At 37.9% G+C, this 23,850-nt stretch overlaps 1 protein-coding gene across 1 annotated transcript in view; it reads right to left on the bottom strand.

The window, feature by feature from the left end:
• Positions 1–23,850, bottom strand: part of LOC122808493 (zona pellucida-like domain-containing protein 1) — a 155,413-nt gene that overhangs the window by 68,656 nt on the left and 62,907 nt on the right. The window contains exon 7 of the mRNA XM_044079449.1: positions 8,240–8,326. Coding sequence (XP_043935384.1) covers positions 8,240–8,326 — 87 coding nt within the window. The remainder of the gene's footprint in view (positions 1–8,239; positions 8,327–23,850) is intronic.

Raw genomic sequence — 23,850 nt, 5'->3', positions numbered from 1 at the left:
TTAGACGAACACAGCAGTTATAGGTCTATTTTACTAGTGCTCACTGATGCCAACTTATTAACTAAGCTATAGCGGTATGGATGAAAGGGATACTTCATCACATAGTGGAAGATGAACATCTGTTTGTTAAGACAAGAATTTTAATGGATATATACTGTCTGTTTTGCATCTATATTACGCTGTCAAAAACTCAAACTGTCGACAGCGTAATAATCGACATGAAAATGTTGAAACCCCCTGAACAGTGAACATGCACAAAAAAAAAAAAACACCCAAACACAACACAAATTGCTCTGTGCAGGGGTCCAATCCCCCCTTCACCCCCACACCCACCACTACTTAAATATACCAACTCCGAGATCTCACTACATTGCACTAAATGGAACTCTCCCCTTACGGAGATTTCCATTTACACACGCAATGACTTTCACTTTCAACATTTTGGTGCCGACAATATCAGAATGCAAGACAACATGTTCTGCAGATGGAGAGTGTCATTAGAAGAACACAGCAGTTATAGGTCTATTTTACTAGTGCTCGCTGATGCCAACTTATTAACTAAGCTATAGCGGTATGGATGAAAGGGATACTTCATCACATAGTGGAAGATGAACATCTGTTTGTTAAGACAAGAATTTTAATGGATATATACTGTCTGTTTTGCATCTATATTACGCTGTCAAAAACTCAAACTGTCGACAGCGTAATAATCGACATGAAAATGTTGAAACCCCCTGAACAGTGAACATGCACAAAAAAAAAAAAACACCCAAACACAACACAAATTGCTCTGTGCAGGGGTCCAATCCCCCCTTCACCCCCACACCCACCACTACTTAAATATACCAACTCCGAGATCTCACTACATTGCACTAAATGGAACTCTCCCCTTACGGAGATTTCCATTTACACACGCAATGACTTTCACTTTCAACATTTTGGTGCCGACGATATCAGAATGCAAGACAACATGTTCTGCAGATGGAGAGTGTCATTAGAAGAACACAGCAGTTATAGGTCTATTTTACTAGTGCTCACTGATGCCAACTTATTAACTAAGCTATAGCGGTATGGATGAAAGGGATATTTCATCACATAGTGGAAGATGAACATCTGTTTGTTAAGACAAGAATTTTAATGGATATATACTGTCTGTTTTGCATCTATATTACGCTGTTGAAAACTCAAACTGTCGACAGCGTAATAATCGACACAAAAATGTTGAAACCCCCTGAACATTGAACACACACAAAAAAAAAAAAAACACCCAAACACAACACAAATTGCTCTGTGCAAGGGTCCAAGCCCCCCTGCACCCCCCACACCCCCCGCTACTTAAATATACCAACTCCGAGATCTCACTACATTGCACTAAATGGAACTGTCCCCTTATGGAGATTTCCATTTACACGTGCAATGACTTTCGCTTTTGACATTTTGGTGCCGACAATATCAGCTTTGATATTGTCGGCCTTCAACAGGATGAAGTAAACCCTCTGTTTTATGTTTTTTTTTTTTTGGATAAAATCAGCAAACAGGGTAACATGCTAGATAGTGTTGTTTGATAACAAAAAATGACATTGATTGCACAGAGTTGAATCTTTTACCAAATTATAGAGAACATATGTTACAGAGATAGAGTTATGTGAAGGCTCTGGACACTGTATGATAAGCTATGCTTGGACGTTACTACAATGATGGTGGGGGGCTAGAAAAGCGGCAGTGAAAATGAATAAGGCAAGACTGCCCTTTGTTGCCTTAATTTTATCAGTAATTGAAGTTGTGGTGCAGAGGGTGATGATGGGCTGTTTGGGATGGACAAGGAAGATGAAGAAGAAGTAGTTTGATTTAAATATGTTTGCAGATGATAAGAATCCATGGCAGAAAACATGGTTAGCATACCCAAATTTGTGTTAGAGGAGGATAAGATGGTCTGGAAGAATTTGGGTTTATGGCAAAAATAGAAAAATGTGCCCAAAATAGTAAAGTGAGAGCTTACAGGAACATAAGATTCAAAATGTTTCAGAGGCAAAATATCTGAGATTAAAACCCTAGGAGACTTGCAAGGCATGACACAGTACAATTACACAGAGATATTCAAGGTCTAATACATCTTTTTGAAAGGTGGGTTAACTGTCAGAGCAAATAACTTATTACTAAGAAGTACATGGCTGAAGTATCATACATAAGGGGGGGAGGGTCTTCCATGAGTTCCTAATTCTGAATATATGGAGAACATTCAGGAAGTCTGTTACCAAATTTCTTTGGAAGACATATTAGCATGGGGAAGACCTTCTTAAAAGAGAAATGAAAGGGAGGAAGGGAAAACAGAGAGGAACAGAGGAAGGAAGGAAGGAAGGAAGGGAGGAAGGAAGGAAGGAAGGAAGGGAAGGAAGGAAGGAAGGAAGGAAGGAAGGAAGGAAGGAAGGAAGGAAGGAAGGAAGGAAGAAAGGGAAGGAAGGAAGGAAGGAAGGAAGGAAGGAAGGAAGGAAGGAAGGGAGGAAAGAAGGGAAGGTATGTCACATTTAAAATTTGACATGATAGCATGTAATAAAATGCTGTGACAGAAAAACAAGGAAGACGGCCACAAGACTGGAAGGCTATGTAGAGGCTGGAGGTGGCTGAACTGTAGGAGAACTATAGCTGAAAGTGTCAAAAAGCTATGATGTTGAGATGAATATATGACAGAACATTTGAAGAGATGGAATTATAAAGACAGAACTGGTGCAAGGAAGTAAAAAGTGATGAGAAAAGGACCAGGGTAGAATTGACTGAACGTTTTAGAGGACTGAGGACTTTATCTGCGTCAAAGGCAGACATGGGTTTATGGTAGGCCATCAATGGATATATGGTTTGCATATTTGCATGATACAGGCAGGAATTAGAAAACACAGGCAACATGGGAGAAGGTAAGGGGACATGGATGCTTAGGGTAAATACAGAGGAAAGAGACTAGGAAGAACGAATGAAATGAGCAGTAAAACATCTACAGAAGAGGTGGAGTAAAAAAGAAGGAAGAAATAATAATGGGGGACATGGAATAGCAAGACAAGTGTGATGTATGACGTAGCCTAAAGATGCTAGTATCAGTAGCGACTACAAGATAAAGGAGTGTATTGTGATTTAGCATGATTAACATAGAAAATTAAGTGATTCAAACAGAGAGTTGGAATATTGAAAGAGAAGAGCATGGTTACTGCGTATGTTATGGAATATACATCTCAACTGTCCAGATTTTTGCCTCATATTTTTGATCTTTTCCTCATAAAAATTTGTGATTTCCTGGCAAATCACCGAGGATTGAAGTCACATGCATGCTAACACAAATCATTTTATAATAGCAACTTTCTAACTTTATAAGAGCAATATTTAAAACCCTGTTTTTGGGCCTTCGTCCCCCATTATTTTGGACTTTGCCCAGATTTCTTGTGCTAAGATGTTGATATGTTAGTAGTAGGGATGGTTGGGATATATCAGCGATAGAACAGGAAAGTAAAAAGAAGGTTTTTGGATGATGACTAGAAAAAGATGTTCATTTTATGTCATTAGAAATGGAGAGAAGGGTTAGGACCTGAAAGAGAATAATAGTAACTATGATGTTAACAGGATGGATCAACATCCAAACATGCTAAATCTTAAAGCAACAGAGAAGAAATGAGATACACATAGACAGAAACAAACAATAATGATAATGAGATAAAGGAATATTAAGGAAACCGTAGGGGACATAGGAAAAGTCATGGAAGATAATGTTGAAATAATATAAAATATAAAAGAATTATGAAAAACTAAAATGGAGACCATCAAAATAAAAATGATAGGGAAGGAGACTGTAAGATAAGGAAGATTAACAAGAAGTGGAAGACATGAAAAGAAATAATGAATTAATGTATTGAATAAAAGATACATAAAGTGCAAAAAACAGATATAAGTATTAGTTTTTTATGTTAAATTACTAAGTAAAGTTGTTTATCCTGATGCTGCATTAATCAGTATTTTTCCAAGCCCCAAGTGCCCAACAAAACACTTTTTCAAAGCCAGGGACTGGCTGCTTGTTGCACTCAACCTAAACATGAATTTAGGCAAGGCACCACAGTTTATCCGAACACATTATTTAAGGGTGAGTGAGATCAGTGCAGCATCTGTGGTGAGAGGGGTGGGAGGGAAGTGAGAGCATTGATTAGGGGGCTGTAGGGTAAGGGAGTTTTAGGGGTAGGCAGTGGGAGAGGCATTTGAAGGAAAGGATTTTTAGTGCTATTCGACATGAGCAGGGTTTTAGGGTTAGGGAGTAGGAAGGGGTTAGGTTTAGGGAGCAGCATGGCAGCTTTAGGATTAGGAAGTGAAAAGATGGTCTTAAGGTTAAGCAATGGGAAAGATGCTTTTGGCTTAGGGAGGGGAAGGAGAGTTTTAGGATTAGAATAGGATTCTGGTAAAGCTATGGAAGGTAAGGAGTAACAGGAACTTTGAGTTAGTGAGAGCTTGAGCTGAGGCAAATGCCTGTTGATCAAGTGACAACAAACAAGTGTATCTTGGGTATATACCACATGAGCACTCATAATATACCCATTTATATAGGGAGATGCACTGTGGTGGTGATAACACATGAGCACTCATGGTAGAGTCACTTACATAGGGTGATGCACCATGGAGGTGATTACACGTCTTTGTATTTTGCCATGTAAATTAAAATCAGGAAGCAATCTAATGTCAATCAAAAGGAATCTGAATAAAATATTAAAAAAATAGCTGACAGTGGCTTGTTCTCAGTTACGAGCTCCATGCAGAATACGATGAGCAGAAAAATGATCTGAGATTCTGTTTTCAATTTATAAATAAACTCATAACCAAACAAGAAAGGCATGAACAACTAATCAACCAAAACCATGCATACTACGATACATATAAATAAGTTCATAAATAAAACAATAAGCTGATTATGAAATAAAGGTAACTTAGACTACACTGCAGGTGAATTAAGTACAAGTTGCAGTGGTCATGGTGAATTAGCTTTATTGTTTTCCTGAGGTTTAGTTATATAATTATTAGGGTTGATTATACGCATCTGTTCTTTGTCAATGCAAAGTGATATCTAGATAAGGATTATTTTTATCATTAAATACCAGCATGAGATAATGCTGTATATGTGCTTGGGGAGGGGTGTTGTTTGTAGAATTTTACTAATACACCAAGAGTGTAAAGCAAAGCAGAGACATATCAGGCACCCTGATCTTCTCTTGCTTGTCACCTTTTCTAGTAGGCATTGAGTTAATTTTGTATACTTATTAAAAAGAAGGAAAGCCAGGGCAGAATCCTAGATCACATTACACAATATGCTGTTGTTCCCAGTGGGAAAGAAAATATTATACAGTTCCCAAATGGTTAATACCACAAGCAGCATTAATTCTCTTGCAGCTGAACTACAGTATAGTGGGTACTACTCAAAGGAAGAATATGAAATTTGGTGGGATATAATGAAATTGTTAGCAGGTAGAATTAAAAGGGTACAACGTAAACTTTTTAAAGCATATTAGTTTCTTGCCAGCTTTGATTGATTATGTTTAAAATTGTAAACCCCAGACAGAAAACTACTTCTGTTCAGTCCAAGATGTCCATGTAAAGTAGAAAAGACTAACAGACAAATAGTTTTTTTTTAAAGTATAAGTATAAATGAAAAAGAGGATAGTGTTCTGTGAAAATGAAGGATGAATGCATTTTGTGGAATATGGGTAAAGATCACATTTTCTCCTTTGTCAAATCAACAAAAAGAAAATACCCCATTCCAGGTAATTAAGGGTAAAGTTGCAAAAGAAACAGAGGAGGGACTCCAAGAAAGAAGTTGGCTGTACTTTTTGGGCAGCAAGTGATGGTTCTATTGTACTTGGGGAAGATTTCTGTTTCCCCTAAGATATAATGACCTTGAAGATGATTATAGATAGAGACATAGGGGGTATAAAACCTCCATAGTGCTGAGGAATAGGAGTGCAGAGTTTCATCCTCCAGATGAAACATCCAGTCATTCATTGCCCAATACCTCCTTTCAGTAGTTCTGGCCTGTGGACCACTAAAGCCTGCCTTGGCACTCAGAGAAAATAATGCTGAATTGGATACCAATCTATTGCAGGATTCATGCCCCCCCCCCCCCCCACACACACACACGCACACACACTGGCATAACTGTGTTTGTCATCGGTAATGCAGTGCAATGCATATATAAAGACAGAAAATGCCTTTGTATGGACTAGTGGTAATCACAAAGTGAAGATGAAGTCTTTTCTGTATCCAAAGTGCTGGAGGAAAATTGATTCCTATATTTGAATCACTTTAGTTACTGAATAATACAAATTTTGAATAAAGCAGAATCAGCCAAGCACAATAACTAGACTTTTAACACTCAGAAAGAAGGGAAGAGAGATACACAGAGAGACTTAAGATATACAGGCAGAGAGAGAGAGAATGGAAGTTGTACATGTTTGGAGACATTAAGGTTGTAGATGTACAAAACCTGACAAAAAATAATCGGGAATAAAATGTCTGTTACTGATTCTGGAACTTGAACAGTGCCTGGCTATGTTAAGTGCTGTCTGTTGTGCTGGAGTGTGTGCTGCATTTACATATTCTTTTTCAACCTTGAAGAATATTTTCTTTACCCCACAGTAGTATGACAGTGGAGTTAGTACTTTTAAGTAAGCAGAGTATGTGGGTATAACCTGTAGATAGAAAGTGAAGCAGGATAGTCCCCTGCAAAAAGGGGTTCATTTCTTAGTTTCTCCAAGAAGTTTACGAGGCATGTTTTTCAGTTAGTCTGAATCGTGGAGTCTGTGGTCTGAGCATTGAGTTCTATTGTCAAGACATGCAATTCAGGTTTAATCCTCAGTGAGATTAAGATGGGATGATCATGGGAAACTCAATTTAAAGTGAACCCATATACAACATACTTACAAAGGTGAACTAGAACATGACTAGAAAGCCTGAACTCATGCAACTTAGTCACCAAAAATGTTAAAAAAGAGTAGGGCATATACAACAGCTCTCAACACTGTTAAAGACAGCATAAATTGATTCCAAAATATAAAAACAAATTCAAACCTGAAAAGTTAAAACGTGAAATATAAATGAGAAAAGCTATGCATGTGTTGCTGACCTCTTTAAGTAATTACTTAGGGTATATAAGATACAGGCCACAGTCTTACAGGCTACAGTAACTATTCCATATTTCCAAATACTCCCAGGATAACACCGCACCTGAAAACAGGAAATCTGTAAAAACATGTAATACTGCGTCTGGATAACAATGGGCCTGAGAGAATGGACTAGTTGAGATGATATAATCAAGTCAAAGACTGAGTGTAGAAGGAATTATAAACATATGGTGACAAAATCTCTCACATCTGAAAGGCAACAAGTAGTATTACTTTGCACAGTCCATGACATTCAATAACTTATATTTCATGTATACATTCTCTTTTGTTTAAAGTAACATGTTTAGAGAATTTTTAGATGTGGAACATAAGCGTTAAGGTGTTTTTGTGTGACACAGTCTTGTGAAAAGATGCAGAAGATCTTGGAAAACTTCTTCCTGAAAACAATTTCCATCCTAAGACATCATTAGAGTAAGCCATGTTACAGGTGGTGTAAGATAAGACCCTGAAACATGAGCATGTTTTATACAGTTTTCAAAATCTAATAGGGAGTCAGCTTTGCAAGTTGAAGATAGTGTTCAGCTCTTAAAAAAAACTGTTTTAACTGTTAAACATTTTATCTTTGTAGAACATCGATTGATAGAAAAAAGTCCAGGAAGTACTATTCTGCTGGTCACTAAGTGTGACCATGCTTCCTAACATTATTTGAAAAGATGAACCTAGCTCCTTTGGTCACATGGCATAATGATGCATTGAAAAAAATATTTGGTTTCAGTTAGTTCACGTATAGTACTGTGCTTATTTAGTCAACGTATTGTTTCATGCAAGCACTACATTATCAGTTGCTACATTTTTTCCGTCAGTATATGACTTTACTAAATGTTAAAAAAACAAGTAATTTATGTTGCATTATCTCTTATTAAAGTGTCTTAAAATGTCTCTCACTGTAAATTAAAAGAATTTTCCAGCAAAATATCATAAAAACACAAAGAAATGGCAAGCATCTCTAAACAATTGCAATGATTTTAATGCGCATTATTTAAATAAATCTAATTAAGTCTATGTGATGGTTGTCAAAAATGTCAAATTATCCATATTACCCAGTGAAGAAATTAAATTTACTGTCAGGTACAGTGGTGATGACAGGAGATGGTGTTGCAAAACACGTATCTAGCAAGATGTTGAAACTGTAACATAAAGAGAAATATTAATTATTATCTGACCGGTCATGTGAGGTAGTAAAAGAAATGTCACAAGAAACCTTATGATCTCTAATTAATAAAAGAGAAAAGTTCAATACTTGTTAGGCTATCCATTACCAAAGCACACAAATATGTTCTGTTTGAAATAATACTGTAGATATACTCTGGAAGTAATTCTTATAAGCATATAAAAAAGGAAATATTTCTGCCTTCTTTACTATTAAGGCTACCATAAACATTCCTAAACAGAAAAAAATACTTCATGAGTTGCATCTCTACTAACAAAAGGTAGTATTACTTGCTGAAAAAAATATTCACGTTATCACACTCTCATAAAATAATAAAGAAAAGTGGTATTTCTTCTTAAGAAGGACTACTGGCTGGGAGTAAGACTACTTACTCTGACCAGTTTCTGGATGTGTGCTCAATTATACAGCCAGTGTGTCTTCAGTATATATATTTTTATTTCATACATACAGTGATAAAATCCTGTTTTACAAAACTAATTTTCAGCGAAGTTTGTTATGTATGGCTATCTTTATCAAACATTTTTTTAAGAAATAAAAATGTATTATTTCTTCTGCATTTTTATTTTACTGTTTGAATATATCTGTCATTTGTACTTTTGCATTCATACATCAATGTATTGTTAAGTTTTTATCTTCATAATTATTCTACAGTTCTAACAAGGAAATAATTCAGCAGGAAAATAATGACAGCAGAACCTGAGAGATTATATTCTGAGAGTGTGAATGGATGCCGTGCAGAAGAACCAGATCACTCAGAAGTGCTTTTAGTGCATTGTTTTAATAACAAGCAAACAAACCTTCACCACACTTTCAGTTACCTTGGTAGAACAAATAACTAGGGAAGGAAATAAATACAAAAACGTTTTAAACAGTCTAGAAATTTTTATTTAACATTTGTTTACCAGAAATGTCCAACTGCGACAGAGACCATTTTCAGAGAAGGCCCGGGGAGACACATTCCAGAGGCATGTCTTTGGAGTTTGGGAGGAAACCCACGTAAATGCAGGGAGGACTGCACACAGAAGGGACCCCAACCAAGAATCGAACCAGAAAATTTCTTATGAGGCAATAATGGTAACCACTGCATTGCCATATGATAACAAACAGCAATTATTTAGAATAGGGATGGCTCCTTTCCTATTGCTGTTTTTTTCTGCTTCTCAACACAAGTTGAGGAGGAGCTAATTACCACCAACTGACTTAGCTACAGACCTGAGTATACATGTATATACATCATCATATATGGATACAGTTCATTCTCTCAAACGCTTGGTTTGTCGATCAAGTTTACTGCTGTGGAAAGTGACTAAAACCCCTCTTTGTTGAGTGTTGGAGTTTTCAAAAAGAGTAAGATTGAGTGTGTTCAGTTACTTAAGTGGAATTACATATTTATGCTGAATGTTGTGGATATACCAAAAGGTATTGCATTAAGTGTTGCAAGCATTTGTGAATTAGAGTTAGAATAAGGACTAGGGAAGGGAATAGAGTTAGTGTTGTGCATGTATGCTTGTGTATGTTAAGTTTGTGTGAGTACCTTATTCGGTATTATTGTTAGCAATAGCAGGATAAAAAAAGATCAAACCACAAAAAAATGAAAAAAATACTATTTTTACAGTGGTACAAGCCTCCATGTATCCCTACACCCCCCTGCTAATCATATATTCAAACTCTGAGATTGCACAACAGCTAGGAAAGGGCAAATACCCAGTCCCTGCTCTTCTGTAATCTGGCACACACAGCAGCTGGCATTTAGAACATTCAGCATCTTAAGCTAAAAAACTAGCCAAAAAGGAACGTTTGATATTTTGAATGTTCATTCATGTTAACTCAGGCTATATATTCATGTGAGAACACTTAATTTCATCAACTGTCATTAAAACCAACATCTGTTTAGTCAACAAAATTTGGTCAACTAAACAGATAGTTGAGACGTATGCGATATTGCACTATCTCTGGGCTTAGGGAATATCCTCTTTCCTGAGTATTGTGCAATCCTGCAGTTAATATGCATAATTTTCTGGGGGTATAAGGTATGCATGGGGGCTTACCCTCTGCACAAAACTTTGTTTTAATCATTATTTTTTTCATAGGATCATAGCATCTTAGGAGGTCACTAGGCTAATGGCCCTGGGATCCTTACAAGCCTAGCCAAGAGTTTATCCCCAGAAAAGAAACCTCAGTCAGCACCTGTTGCCTCTGTCAGTGAGGGACACATTAAAACTCCTGGGACAAATTTATGGTTTCCCACCCACCCACTCATCAAGGTTGCATTTGAAGAGGGTCAGCGACGTACTTTGTTTGTCGTGTATGGGGAGTCTATTCCAGAGATAGGGCAGCCTCTGGGAGGCTAACCTGTTTCTCCAGTAGGTTTTGTTAGTGTTGCATATAAGATTTAGGCCTTTTGATTAGGTAATACGCGATGAGTTAGACTTACAGATATGGAGCAGCTCTAGTAGCGCAGGGTCCGAGATTGCCTTGTAGGTGAGACACAGATCACCTCTGAACAATCTGTACGATACTGAATAGACTGATAATGATTTGAGCCTGTCCACATAGGACAGGTGCTGGACACCATGGATTCTCTTTTTGAGGTATTTCTGTGGCATTTCCAATTGGTGCAGGTATTTGGAGAGGTGCATATCAAATGGGGCAGTGTACTCAATTATTGGCCTAATGAGGAAGGAGTACAGAGAGTTAATAACCTGCATTTTTCTGGATGCAATGTCTTTACTTATGAGATGAACCAAGTAAAAGGCTTTTCTGACCACTGTCGCTACATGATGGCCGAATGTGAGATTGTTATCAACCTGTGTACCCAGGACTCTCACCACAGGTTGTGTGCTTAGGAGGTTGCCATTGATATGGTAAACAGTAGGGGCTGTGTTTTTGATGAGTGGTATAATTATATATATTTTTTGCATTTAACTTAAAGCCATGACTTTGGCACCAGTCATTTGTTGCTGTGAAACCCTCTTGTAGTATGTTAACATAATTTGGTGAGTCAATGACAGCACCCAACTTACAGTCATCCACAAACTTGGACAGCCACCAGCCTTTTGTCTTTGCTTGGACCACAGAGAAGTAGATGCCAAACAGTAGGTGTCACAGAACAGATCCCTGGGGAACACCACTAGTGACAGGTCTGCTGTCAGAGGTAAAGGCACCTATTTTGACCTTGTCGGTCCTATTGGTGAGCCAGTTGGCCACCCACCTGATAACACAGAGATTTACACAAAGTTGTGGTAGCTTTTTGATGATGCCTGAGTGGGAGATTGTATCAAAGGCTTTGGACAGGTCAAGGTAAGCTATATGTACTGACTTTCCCTCATCCAGGGCCTTGGTGACAGTCTCAAAAAAGTCAACCAGGTTCAACAGTAAAGATTTACCCTTGATGAATCTAAACTGCATGGGGTCAAGTATTTGAAGATTGCCTATGTTCTTGTTTATGAGGTTTATAATAATATGATCGATGGCCTTACAGATCAGACTTGTCAAGCTAATGGGGTGATAGTTTCCAGGGTCAGTAGTGACACCACTTTTGTGCAAGGGGATGACAATGGTACTTTTCTACTCTGCTGGAATGAAGCCTATACTTAGAAGATGGTTGAATAGGATGCTCAATGGTAAGGCTAGTTCTTGCTGGAGATGGTGCAGAATACAGCCTGGGATACTATCAGGTCCCATGGAAGCTGTGTTTTTTGCCTTGGATAGGGCCTTTAACACTTGATCTATGGAGATGTGAGGTGCATGACAAGTACCAGGGATACAGAATGGGCCTTTGGGGGGATGGGGGGTGTTTGTGCTGAGCCTATCTGTTAGCAGGTTGGCTAAATCAATAAGATCAGTGCAAGTGTTACTGTTAAAAACTAATTTGGAACCAACCTGGGCTTTGTCATGGAGATTCCTGACAAAACTGAAAAAGGCTTTATGGTTACCCTTTGTTTCAAAGACTAGTTTTGATTCATAATTGGCTTTGGAGGCTTGCACTAGTGATCTAATTTGATTGTTGAGGCTAAGGAGGGAGTTTTTCTAATTGGGAATTTGTGCTTTTTGATAAAGTATGTCCACCAGATAGGTTTATGTTTCCTTGAGGAGCAGGTTTTAGTTCTGTTGGGTATGGCTGAGTCCATGCAGCTGTACAGGTGCTTGTATACTGCACTGGCATACTGTTTAGGATAGTTGTATGCATCCTCTGAGGGGGGGGCAGTAGTGTAAAGATACTGATAACCTCCCTTAGAAGCTTTTGAGAATTTTTTTTAGCCTGGTTATGCCTTGATGGGTTGGACAGAATAGAAACTTCGAATAAGACAGACCGATGGCCTGATCACATCAGGGAAGAACTTACTATGGGGCTGGAGCTGTGGTCACCCAAGTTGGTGAGAACCAAGTCTAGAATGTTATCTCCCTTTGTGGAGGATGAGACAATCTGGTCTAGCGCATTAGAACTGATGAAGTCAAGGAATCGTTGAGCGTATTAGAGCAGGAATAGTTCACCCAGTCTATGGTGGGGTAGTTGAAGTCACAAAGGATCAGGGTGTTAGGGGGTACCTTGATAGAGTCAAGTAGGTCCAGGTAGGAAGAGTGGGTGTCCTGAGTTATGCAGGGAGGTCTATAGCTGGCTATAACTTGGATGGGTGTCTTGCCAATTGTCAGTTGCACCTGGAGTGGTTCTAGTGCATCATGCTGGCAAACTAGTCTGGAGGTGTGCTTGTCTTTAATGAAAATGGAGACTCCACCACCCTTAGTCTTCCTGACCTCATTTTAGGGTCTGAATGTGTGGAATGAGGTATAGCCTGGTAAGGCAGGGGTGCTCTCCACAGCCTTGAACCAAGTTTTCATTGACTGCACAAATGTCGGCATCTTCCAGTGTGAGGAGAGCCTCCAGTGAGTGCATTTTCAGGTTAAGGCTCCTAGCGTTAAGCAGCATGACCTTTAATTTGCTTTTTGACAAGAAGCTTTGTCTTTGGGACATTGCCTAAAAAAGGCACAATGGGGGTGGCAAGAGCCTTAGCCAAAATCTTGAATCCCAGGTGTGACAAGTGGAGGCCATCTCTGGCAAAGCATTGAGGCCTATCAACCATGTTATCCCAGGCAGACAGATACTGGATCCCCTTGGAATGACACCAGAAACTAAGCCAGTTGTTGAAGTCAATTATTTTTTTGTTGGTATTGAGGAATCATTCTTGGTGAAGGTAGGATGATGCTTAGAGCTACAGTCATACCTGCCTGAGACACATACTCTGAGAGCTCAATCATGTCTCTCGTCATATAATCCAGGGAGGTACATCTCAAGTCATTCACATTAACATGGACAATGACAGAGTCATACTTGTATCTGTTGTGGAGAGACTTAAGTGCATGCATGATGTGGCAGATTCTGGCTCCTGACAGAGAACTGACCGTGATCAATTATGTTTGCATGCTCTGAGGGTAGTCCTCAGATCATGTATATTGACTTATCAATGTTAGTGGGATCAACATTTCAGCATTTCAGTTTAATTAAGTATACCAGTGTGTGTGTGTGTGTGTGTGTGTGTGTGTGTGTGTGTGTGTGTGTGTGTGTGTGTGTGTGTGTGTGTGTGTGTGTGTGTGTGTGTGTGTGTTTTCATGTGTTGATATTATTTTGAAGTGCCTAACTTAATTTTAAGAGAAGTTCAGTCCATAATCGTTGAAGGCATTATAGAATATAGTTACTATATTTTCTTAGCTGTTAAAATACCATAACATTCATGCATGAAGAACATGCTTTTCAGATTCTATTTTTCTCATCTTGGTGTACTTTATTACCTCTCTTATAGAGTCCATTTGCCTCTTCCACATTCTATGGGCCTTACATGTTTGGTCATTGCTGTGACTCTGGTCACAGTCACCATGCATTATTCTCCCTTTCCACAGATTCACTCTGAAGGTCTTCTATACCAAACTGCATAGTCACCCCCCCCCCCCAAGATAAGCACTTTCTCCTATAATGACTAAGGTCTTACTGGCCATTTAGACAATATCTTGTGCTAGTTCTTGGAGGCAATCCTGTTGGAGGAGAGTGGTTATTACACTAGTAGAAAAAAGATGAGAAATTAAGGTACAGATCCCCAGTGCCCTAAAAAAGTCACAGACCATATTTTCTAATTTCTCTAGTCCAGACAACATGTGAAACAAAGTGATTCTTTATGATTTCTATACTTCTAAAGTTTTCAGCACAGTAACTTTCAGCTGGTTCTAACCTTTACTAGGAGCTACAGTAGGTTAGAGTCTCTGATCCTATTACCCTACCAGGATGGCTCGAAAAAGCTGTTCATTCTCCCACTCCCCCAGAAAGTCCTCATACAACCTGGGTGTCTAGTATCATAGTCATGATTAACAAACTGCATTACCCAGTAGGCTGCCGGATGTTTCAGAGTTACTAATATATTAGCCCTAAGTGCTGAATGTACTGAGAGGCATGTTTTCATATTATCATATCTGTAGTACACTGTAACTGTCATTTTTATGCTCTTTTTCTATTTTACAACAGTGATACATGTTTAAGAATATACCTGTATGCAGAGGCCAAAATATTAAAAACAAAAACTGTCTTTATTTTGAAACATATATTGCACAAGAATAACACAGTGAATGTGAGGGTTCCCCTAATGAGGATGATCTGTAAAGTTTTTAATTTTGTAATTTCAAACCATAATATTAAAGCATTGATGTAGGTTTTCTCCAAACATGAGTATTGAAAGGAGACAAGGACCCACTGGCTACCCATGCTGCCTACTACCTTACCATTTTACTGGAGCAGTCTACCTAAATCTACTTAACCAAGACCTTCTGTCTTTCTTTGATTCCATGTATCATAAGATCACTTTATGTTTTCCTTATACATTCATGAATTGTGCTATGCATGTTTTTACTGTACCATCGTTTCACAATAACTATTGTATTCTTTCATCACCTTTTCAGTGAAATAATACTCCCATATGTCATCCTGAGATGTACAGTTTGTATCTTCAGATTATGTACCCTTGCTTTATACATCTAGAGAAATGTATTTGTTTGTTTAAGTTAGCTGGTTAATATATTTACCTGTTTAGGATATATGCATTGTAGAAAAAGGCAGAATATTGAAGAGAGAAAAAATAAAAGCAAATACTGAAAAGATGTAAAATCATATAATGCAATCAAAACTGAATTTTTAAAAAACTGGATAAAGTACCACTTGGGTTGAGATAAAAGACTGTGCTTAAAGGGACTCATGAAATAGTGCTCAAAATTGCTTGCTCAGGTAAGAGAAGGTAACTGGTTCCATAAAACCAGGGCAAAGTATGCAAAAGAACCTGCCTGAGGCTTTTAATGAGCCCATGGAATCATAATCATCCCTTTTCCTGAGGATATGAGGTGGCTTTTCAAGGCACAGCATCCTGTCAACTCTTTTAAATTGGGTTGGCTCAAATTATGAGGGATATGGTAAGTATGAATCAGAATTGTAATTACATACCTGGCTGAAATTGTCACTTACTGCAGATCTCCCAAGATGTGCATGACCTTATTATTTTTATATATGCCAATCAATAACCATGCCAGTGAAGTGAATTCTACATATGCTGTAAATGAGCCAAGATATCATATATAAATCTGCGGGAAAAGAGCATTCTAGTAGTCTAGTCAAGATCATCACCAAGACCTGAACTTCCATTGCTCTCTATAAGGAAGAAATTAAGTGACTGATGCAGAATAAGTTCTTATGATGGAAAAGAGTATCTTAATGAATACTGAAACCTGATCCTTAAACAATATGATGAACAAGAGACAACATTTCCAGTTTTTCACATAAGTAATTAAGGAGAAAGGAAGAAGCACAGGAACATTTGATGGATGAATGGTGACATGAATTAATACAGACTCAGTTTTTGCTGAACTGTGCTGGAGTTAGTTTTGCACCAGCCAGAGAAGGATTATGCATAAGGAATCCTCCAAGGTGGTGAAGTCTGGTACAACCTCATAAGCAAAGGAGAGAAAATGTTGGACATTGTCAGCATATAGGTGATAGTGATTTTCTCTTACATACTGACCTCCTTTAGTGACAGCATTTATGCATAAATAATAGCAGAGTCATGATGGGACCCTGAGGTACCTCACATTTGAGAAAGAAGGATCTGGAGGACTTTATCCCAGATACTACTTTCTGGGACTATCTCAATAGGTAAGAGTAACAGCACTACAGCATAGTGCCAGTAAAACCATAATAAAATGTTAACTGCTCCAACAGGATCCGAGGGTTCATGGTGTAGAAAGCCACAAAGATATTAACGTAACCAGGATAGGATTTGACCTTTGATCACACAGCATGAGCAGGCCATACAGCTAATCAAGTGAGAGTCATCTTAGCATTTTGCCTTAGTCTAAAGCCAGACTGGCAAAGATCCAAAAGACCATGAGATATAAGATATGAGTTAACTGTACATAAGCTACTTTTCTAGTAACCTTCTTAATAAAGGGAAGGGCAGAAATAATGCAGTAACTTTTCATAAGGATAGGATAATGTGATCACAGTGATCGTCTTCTCTTTTTTTTTGACTTGGATAGAAACTCCATAGCAATGATGGCCAAAACATATGGAAATAAGTGCTTTGTGGATGAAAAAATGGAGAAGAAATATCTCATGTTTTAAAGCTTTTTGAAGAAAAACTCTTCAAGCAGCAAGACAGGCTGGGATTTGCAACCCACTGGGAAGAATGTAGTTAGAATATACAGTGCAGCTATCAATGGACACAAAGGATACTTTCGTATATGATATTTTCATCTAGTATACAGCAAAATGTAAATCCAGATCATGTTCCTACTCAAGAAAGCATCTCTTATGTCAAGTAAATCCAACCAAATGGAAACAGCGCACCAACTGCAGAAACAAATCTTTATTGCAATCACCAAAACGTAAAGTCCACATAAACGCTTTACTGAACAAGTGCGTTTTCGTCCACATCTAAGGAAAGACTTCATCAGATAAATTAATTAACTCCAATACTGTTTAAATACACTAATTAAAATCAAATTAACCAGTAGTATTATTTGCATCCTACCTAAACCAATAAAACAAGAAGGCTCATATATATTAAGAACTCCATAGGTACTTAGTGTAATGTTAAATCGTGTTAAAACATTATTTAAGCATAAAAACACTTTAAAAACAGTTGAATATGTATTCCATTGTAAATAAATAAATTCATATGTTGTTATAAATAATTAAATACAATAAATAATCCTAGTTTAAAAATATGTTTTACTTTTCATTTAAATACGATCTGCTTGCATTAAAATAGCACCATCTACTGTTCAAGTAGTGTCCGTGCAAGTTTACTCTATATTTTAGCTGCTCTCAACTTTAAAACTGGGGATAACGAAATATGTTCATTTAACCCAGGTAACCTGGTGGCTTCTAACAGTATTTGCCACCATAATTCTTTATACTCAAGCCATTCTTCCCAAAGACCACCTCTCATCTCCTTTTTAACCTGCTCAAGCACAAAGAACAAAAATTTAGAGTCATTACATACTCTAGTGTGTTTATATAGAGCATGTGTTTCTTTATTCTTGAGTATCTCGTATGTATGTTCGTAAATTCTTTTTTTCAGCACCCTCTCCGTCTTACCAACATAGAATGAGTTGCATTTTACACACATAGCCATATATACCACCCCCTTTGATTCGCAATTGTAGTGACCTGTACTGTGGATGTTAATGTCCCTAGCGTCTAGGTAAACCTCTCCTTTATTAAGGATGTATTCACACTGATTACAGTGTCCACATTTATAAGTTCCATTTGTAATGTTACTTAATACGCCCTTATTAATAATATTGTTGCAAGCATTAATCCTGTTATTTTCAAGTAACTTTTTAATGCTCCATGCGTTCTTGTAAACAATTTTAGGAATACTTTCATTAATGTTTGTAATATCAGAAAAGGATACAAATTTGTCCCATTCCGTCTGAAATAACTTTTTCACCTTGGAATTGAACATATTGTATTCCAAAATCAAAGCTGATTCATAATGTAGTTCTCCTTTTTGATTCTTCTTATTGGGATGACAATAGTTAACAGTGTTACCAATGTCGTTGGTAAAACCCCTGATGTCTGTCAAGCTACCTTTTATAGATTTGAATTTAGTTGATCTACTCTGCTCGACCTCTGTTCTTATACTTTTAATGAAATCAAGTGGGTAACCTCTTGCGCAAAACATCCCTTCCAAGGTGTTGCATTCTATAAAAAAATCTTCATCCCTGCTAGTCATGCGACACCCCCTCACAAACTGCCCCTTAACAATGTTCTTTTTGCAGTGTGGGGGGTGTGCACTAGTGAAATGCAGGAAGGAGTTACAAAAAGTACTCTTTCTGAATACCTTCGTTTCCAGGTCTTTTTTGTTCAAACTTTTATACACTTCTATATCCAAGTATTGTAGCCTATCAGTGGAAGTAGTGTGTGTAAACCTCAAAAAATTGGTAGTATTCTGAATATAGTCAAGGAATTCAGATAAATTGTCATTACCTCCTGTCCAGAAAATAACAATATCATCCAAACAGCGTCTGTAAAGTGACCAATATTGCTTGTATTCTGAATTCAAAACAAAAGCAGATTCCCAACCAGCTAACACAATGTTGGCGTACGTAGGTGCGCATGCCGCGCCCATCGAAACCCCTCTTACTTGTTGGTAATATTCACCATTAAAAAGAATAAAGTTGTACTTGAGTACTGTGTCAGCTAGTTCCACTATTGCTGTCTTCTCTGAGTGTGTAAGTGTTTTGTCCAAAAAAATCATATCTTCAAACATACTCAGCCCCTCATCGTGGGGTATACAAGTAAAAAGATCTATAACGTCTATTGTAACAAAAATAAGATCTTCAGACAGGAGGTCAGGAGTAATGTTTCTCAACAAATCCCATGAATCCTTCAAAATAAATTCATTGTTATTACAAATGTGTTTCGTCATTAAGTCTACATATTTAGCCATGGGGAGCGTTTTTGAACCATCAGCTGCTACTATTGGTCTTAATGGAGGGTCGCACACATTCTTGTGCACCTTTGGTATTCCGAAAATTACAGGAATCTTCGGTTTAGGTACAGATAAAAATTTGTGCATCTTGTTATCAGTTGTGCCCTCCATCAACATATTGTCAAGTATAAGGTCTATTTTGTAGTAGGCCAGGTTTACCTCATTTAATGAAACACTTTTGTATTTACTTTCTTCTCTAAGAATACTATTCATTTTCCCTTCGTAGATTATATTATCCATAATAACGACCCCCCCCTCCCTTGTCTGGCTTCATGATTCTGATTCCAGTGTTGTGTCTTAAATCATTCAAAGTCTCATATTCCTGTTCAGAAAGGTTGTATTCCTTAATATTTTGTTTAAATTCCTTTCTAATTTCCTTTTCAAGAACTGTGTCCAGATTCCTGATTTGTGGATGGTATGGGGGATTGTAAGTACTACGCCTGGTAAGAGAAGGGTGCTGAAGGACAGAATCAGGAGGCATCGGGGGCAATATGGCTTTCAAGTTTACCTTCCTAAGAAACAATTTCATGTCTATAATTGTTTGCACAAGGTCTCCTTTTGCATTAGGAATAAATTTAAATCCTTTACTGAGTAGATCAAAGTGCACTTTTTTGATAGGAACATCACTGAAGTTGTATATAGAAAAATTCCTAAAAGTATGTGTAGTACCTGTTCGTAGTACCCCATCATCAGGACCATAATCTAAAGGATGCAGAGTAATAGAAATGGGGGTGGGGGTGGGGGTGTGGAGTCTTCTTGTTAATACCTCCCTCTTGTTCCTATTGTTGTATTGGTCCTCATTCTCTAAAGGTGGAAAATCCATGTCATAATCTCCCCTGTATTGTTCCTCACTCCAAGAACTCTTTTGGTTATTATACCCAGTTACTTTATTAAACTTGGTTCTGTCATTATGTTCCCATCTCTTAAAAGGTGGCTCTGGGTAGCTAATATTATTCTGATATTCCTCAATATCTCTTTTTAGTTTGTTAATTTTCCTTTGTTCCAACATTTTGCATTTGGAATCAACGTCAGACCTAAGACTATAGTACCTATCTCTTTCATGTTTAATTTCAAAAAGCAGATCTTTTTTAATAAAACCATCTAAAACCAAAATCTCATGTTCTAAGTTCTCTAAAATCCTGTTATTTTCTTTAATAATGAGCCTAAGAATCTCAAGTCCACAATTATTAAATACATCAATAAGTTCCTTATGAAAAGCAGTACCAGGTTCTACATTATTTGGGTACTTCCATACCCTAAGCCCTTTAGGTACAATTTTCTGCTTAATACATTCCATCAAATAACAATTTTCAATGCCAAGCGTTTTGTATTTGTACATTAATCTTGATAGTTTGTCAATTTTTAAAACATAAGAGTCACCATCCAATGGTGCACCCTCTTCTTTACGTTCAAAGTTAAAGTAATAAGGACCTTTCAACCAGTCCTGAATATTTTTATTGTTCGGAGAAGTGGAAACAGTACCTGTAACACCTTTGTCTAAGGTGTTAAGCATAGAAACTCGACCGTTCGTCGTAACTCCTGCATAACTGTTCTTATTCTGTTCAGCAGAAGGAAGCAGAAGTAGCGGTGTATTGGCAGGGTCGAAAATGCTACCATTCGGTTACGCATCATCAGGCAACGTAGGGCTGGATCCACAATTGTGCCTTTTCCTATTGTGTTTAGAAGCCACAAACCCTTCGGTCCCTCCAGACGTGGCTTCAACGTCAGTATGCTTCCTGCCAATCAAAGTTGAACAAAGTGGTGTAAGGAGCTCAATTAACTCCGTAAGCTGACCGATCAGCTTACGCGATTGTCCCACTTCTTCCCGGCTTAAAGTTGGTGAGCTATTCTCCATTGCAGGGCACCGGAACCACAACAAATCCAAAAACGGCACCCAAGCACGAAAAAATAACTAGTAAATCCAACCAAATGGAAACAGCGCACCAACTGCAGAAACAAATCTTTATTGCAATCACCAAAACGTAAAGTCCACATAAACGCTTTACTGAACAAGTGCGTTTTCGTCCACATCTAAGGAAAGACTTCATCAGATAAATTAATTAACTCCAATACTGTTTAAATACACTAATTAAAATCAAATTAACCAGTAGTATTATTTGCATCCTACCTAAACCAAAAATGTCAAGTATGCTCCAACCATTTTTCTCTGTCTTTGCAATTATCTTAATTTATGGTCAAACCATTGTTCTCAGTATATGAAAGACAGGGGCATTCACAGACTGGAGCAAGAGAATGCAAACTGCCAGAAATGGCCATATTTTAGGCCGTTGCCAGAGAATTTTAATTATTTTTACTGAGCATCTCTAAGAGCTTTCCCAATGTAAGGCACATAGTCCCTGAGTTTATGGCCTGTAAATTATGGCAATGGAACAGCTCTATATCAGAAGAAGATGACTGAGAGGGGACCAAGCTTGACTTGAAGCCTACCAGGTGGTAGTCCAACCAGGAAAATGGTTCAGTCAGTGGTTCCCTGATTTCAACACCATCCTGAAACATCAATACTAATGAGAGACAAAATTTAGATGCAATGGTGTTAGTAGCGGGTACTACCTGAGTGAAGCTGTACAAAATGGAAAGGATCTGCATGGTGATTTCCCTGGCCTTGTCATTGACCAACTTATTAAAGTTACCCAAATGGGACGTAAGGTTATAGTGGACTGTATGATTACTGTGTGTGTGTGTGTGTGTGTGTGTGTGTGTGTGTGTGTGTGTGTGTGTGTGTGTGTGTGTGTGTGTGTGTGTGCGTGTGTGTGTGTGAATGTTTTTCTCCTGAGCCCTCTTCCCATCCAGGTGAGTATATAGCTGTGAAAGTAGGTTTCACTCAGCATGTATATCAGTAGATTGCAAAGTAAGAGATAAACTGCACATGCAATGAAATTTGGAGAAGTACTCTATCTGCAGAAGAAAGAAAAAAGGAAGGAATCTTCCACCTGCTTTCTGAAGGTTAGTAGGCAGGGCAGGAGACAAAATAGAAGTTGAACATGAGCTGCATACCGGCTAAGTGACTGAAGTTTCAGCTTCCCTTGAGGATTTGTCAGTCTAGCCCATTTTTGACAAATTAAACTCTATTGAGTAGAAGTTGAAGGACTACATAAAAGAGAATGAAGAGGGATTGAGCAAGCTATAATGTTAAATCCAGATGCCTTTTTGGAGTTGAAGGGTAAAGTGCAGCAAGTGACCACATGAGTGGTTAATAACCATTCTAAAATGGAACTTTTGCAGTGTTGCCTGATTGACCTAGAAGATCAGGCTTGCTATAATAATTTGTGACTGACTGAGTTTAGCGAGAATGAATAAGTCAGGAGCTTAGAAAGAATACTGTCAGATGCCTTCTGATTGAAGGGACAGTGTTGCAGTCTCAAGACTTGGCCATCAAATGGGCGTATCAAATGTTTGGTTTTTTTTTGGGGGGGGGGGGGGTTCTTTGCCAGTTTGAAAAAAAAAAAGCAAGAAAACTATGATAAGGTTTGCAATACTGCAGCTGACAAGAAAGGTACTTCACTTATTATCACAATCCAGGAAAAGATTGATGCATAAGAGTGCTTGGATTTATTGGGACCAGGATTTTTGAGGAGAAACAAGAAAGAAGAGGAATTGATTCAGCCTAGTCATGCAACCTGGTCTACTCTGCATTCTATAAGCCTTTCTTTCCCATAGGAGTGAATACTTTCCTGCTATCAGTGCAGGCATAAAGAAGGTAGGAATCTTGGTACACCTGACATGATAATGATGAAAGTAGAAGGTCTGAGGAGACAGGATCATGTCACATCTCTTCAGTGCCATTTTCAATATTTCAAAAGCAGATGGTGCACAGTGAGTAAGACCCAAATGGCAAAAAGATAACATTTGTTTCTTTCCAAATGAACTTAACAGTGTGTTTTTTTGATATTGTTACTCCTGTATGCAAAATACTTCGAAAATACCAGATACCTGCTTGTTGTTAAAGTAACTGCTTAATGTGTTAGTAGAAGCATCTGGCAGTCTTGGCATGGCAACTGCAAAAATAAAAGCCATGAAGAGGGAAGATCAAGGTCAAATTTCTCCATCACCATTTCCAGTGTGTTTCATAAGCTGATGGTATGAAGGAAAAAGGCCTAGACTGCAATAATAAGATAATGAGACAGATTCAGAAAGAACACAGTCACAAGCTTTAAATGCTGTGACAAAAAGGGCTGTTAATGCAATTGTAAAAAGTGGTGATTCAAATTCAGATTAGAATCAAAGAGGAAAGAACTCTTTATGGCTAACTTGCATGGCTCTGATTCATGCAGTGATTACTGTGAGTGCTAATATACATTTTAATGTTGTAATCATCACTGGTGACCTATGCATCATGCTAGCACAGGCAACTCCATTATCTCCTTCCCCAACACAGAAACAGACACACACACACACACACACACACACACACACACACACACACACACACACA

The sequence above is a fragment of the Protopterus annectens genome, chromosome 8.part0, assembly GCF_019279795.1.
Source record: "Protopterus annectens isolate FY-2018-M chromosome 8.part0, PAN1.0, whole genome shotgun sequence".
NCBI lineage: Eukaryota > Metazoa > Chordata > Ceratodontiformes > Protopteridae > Protopterus > Protopterus annectens.
This window is presented reverse-complemented; position numbering and strand designations above follow the sequence as displayed.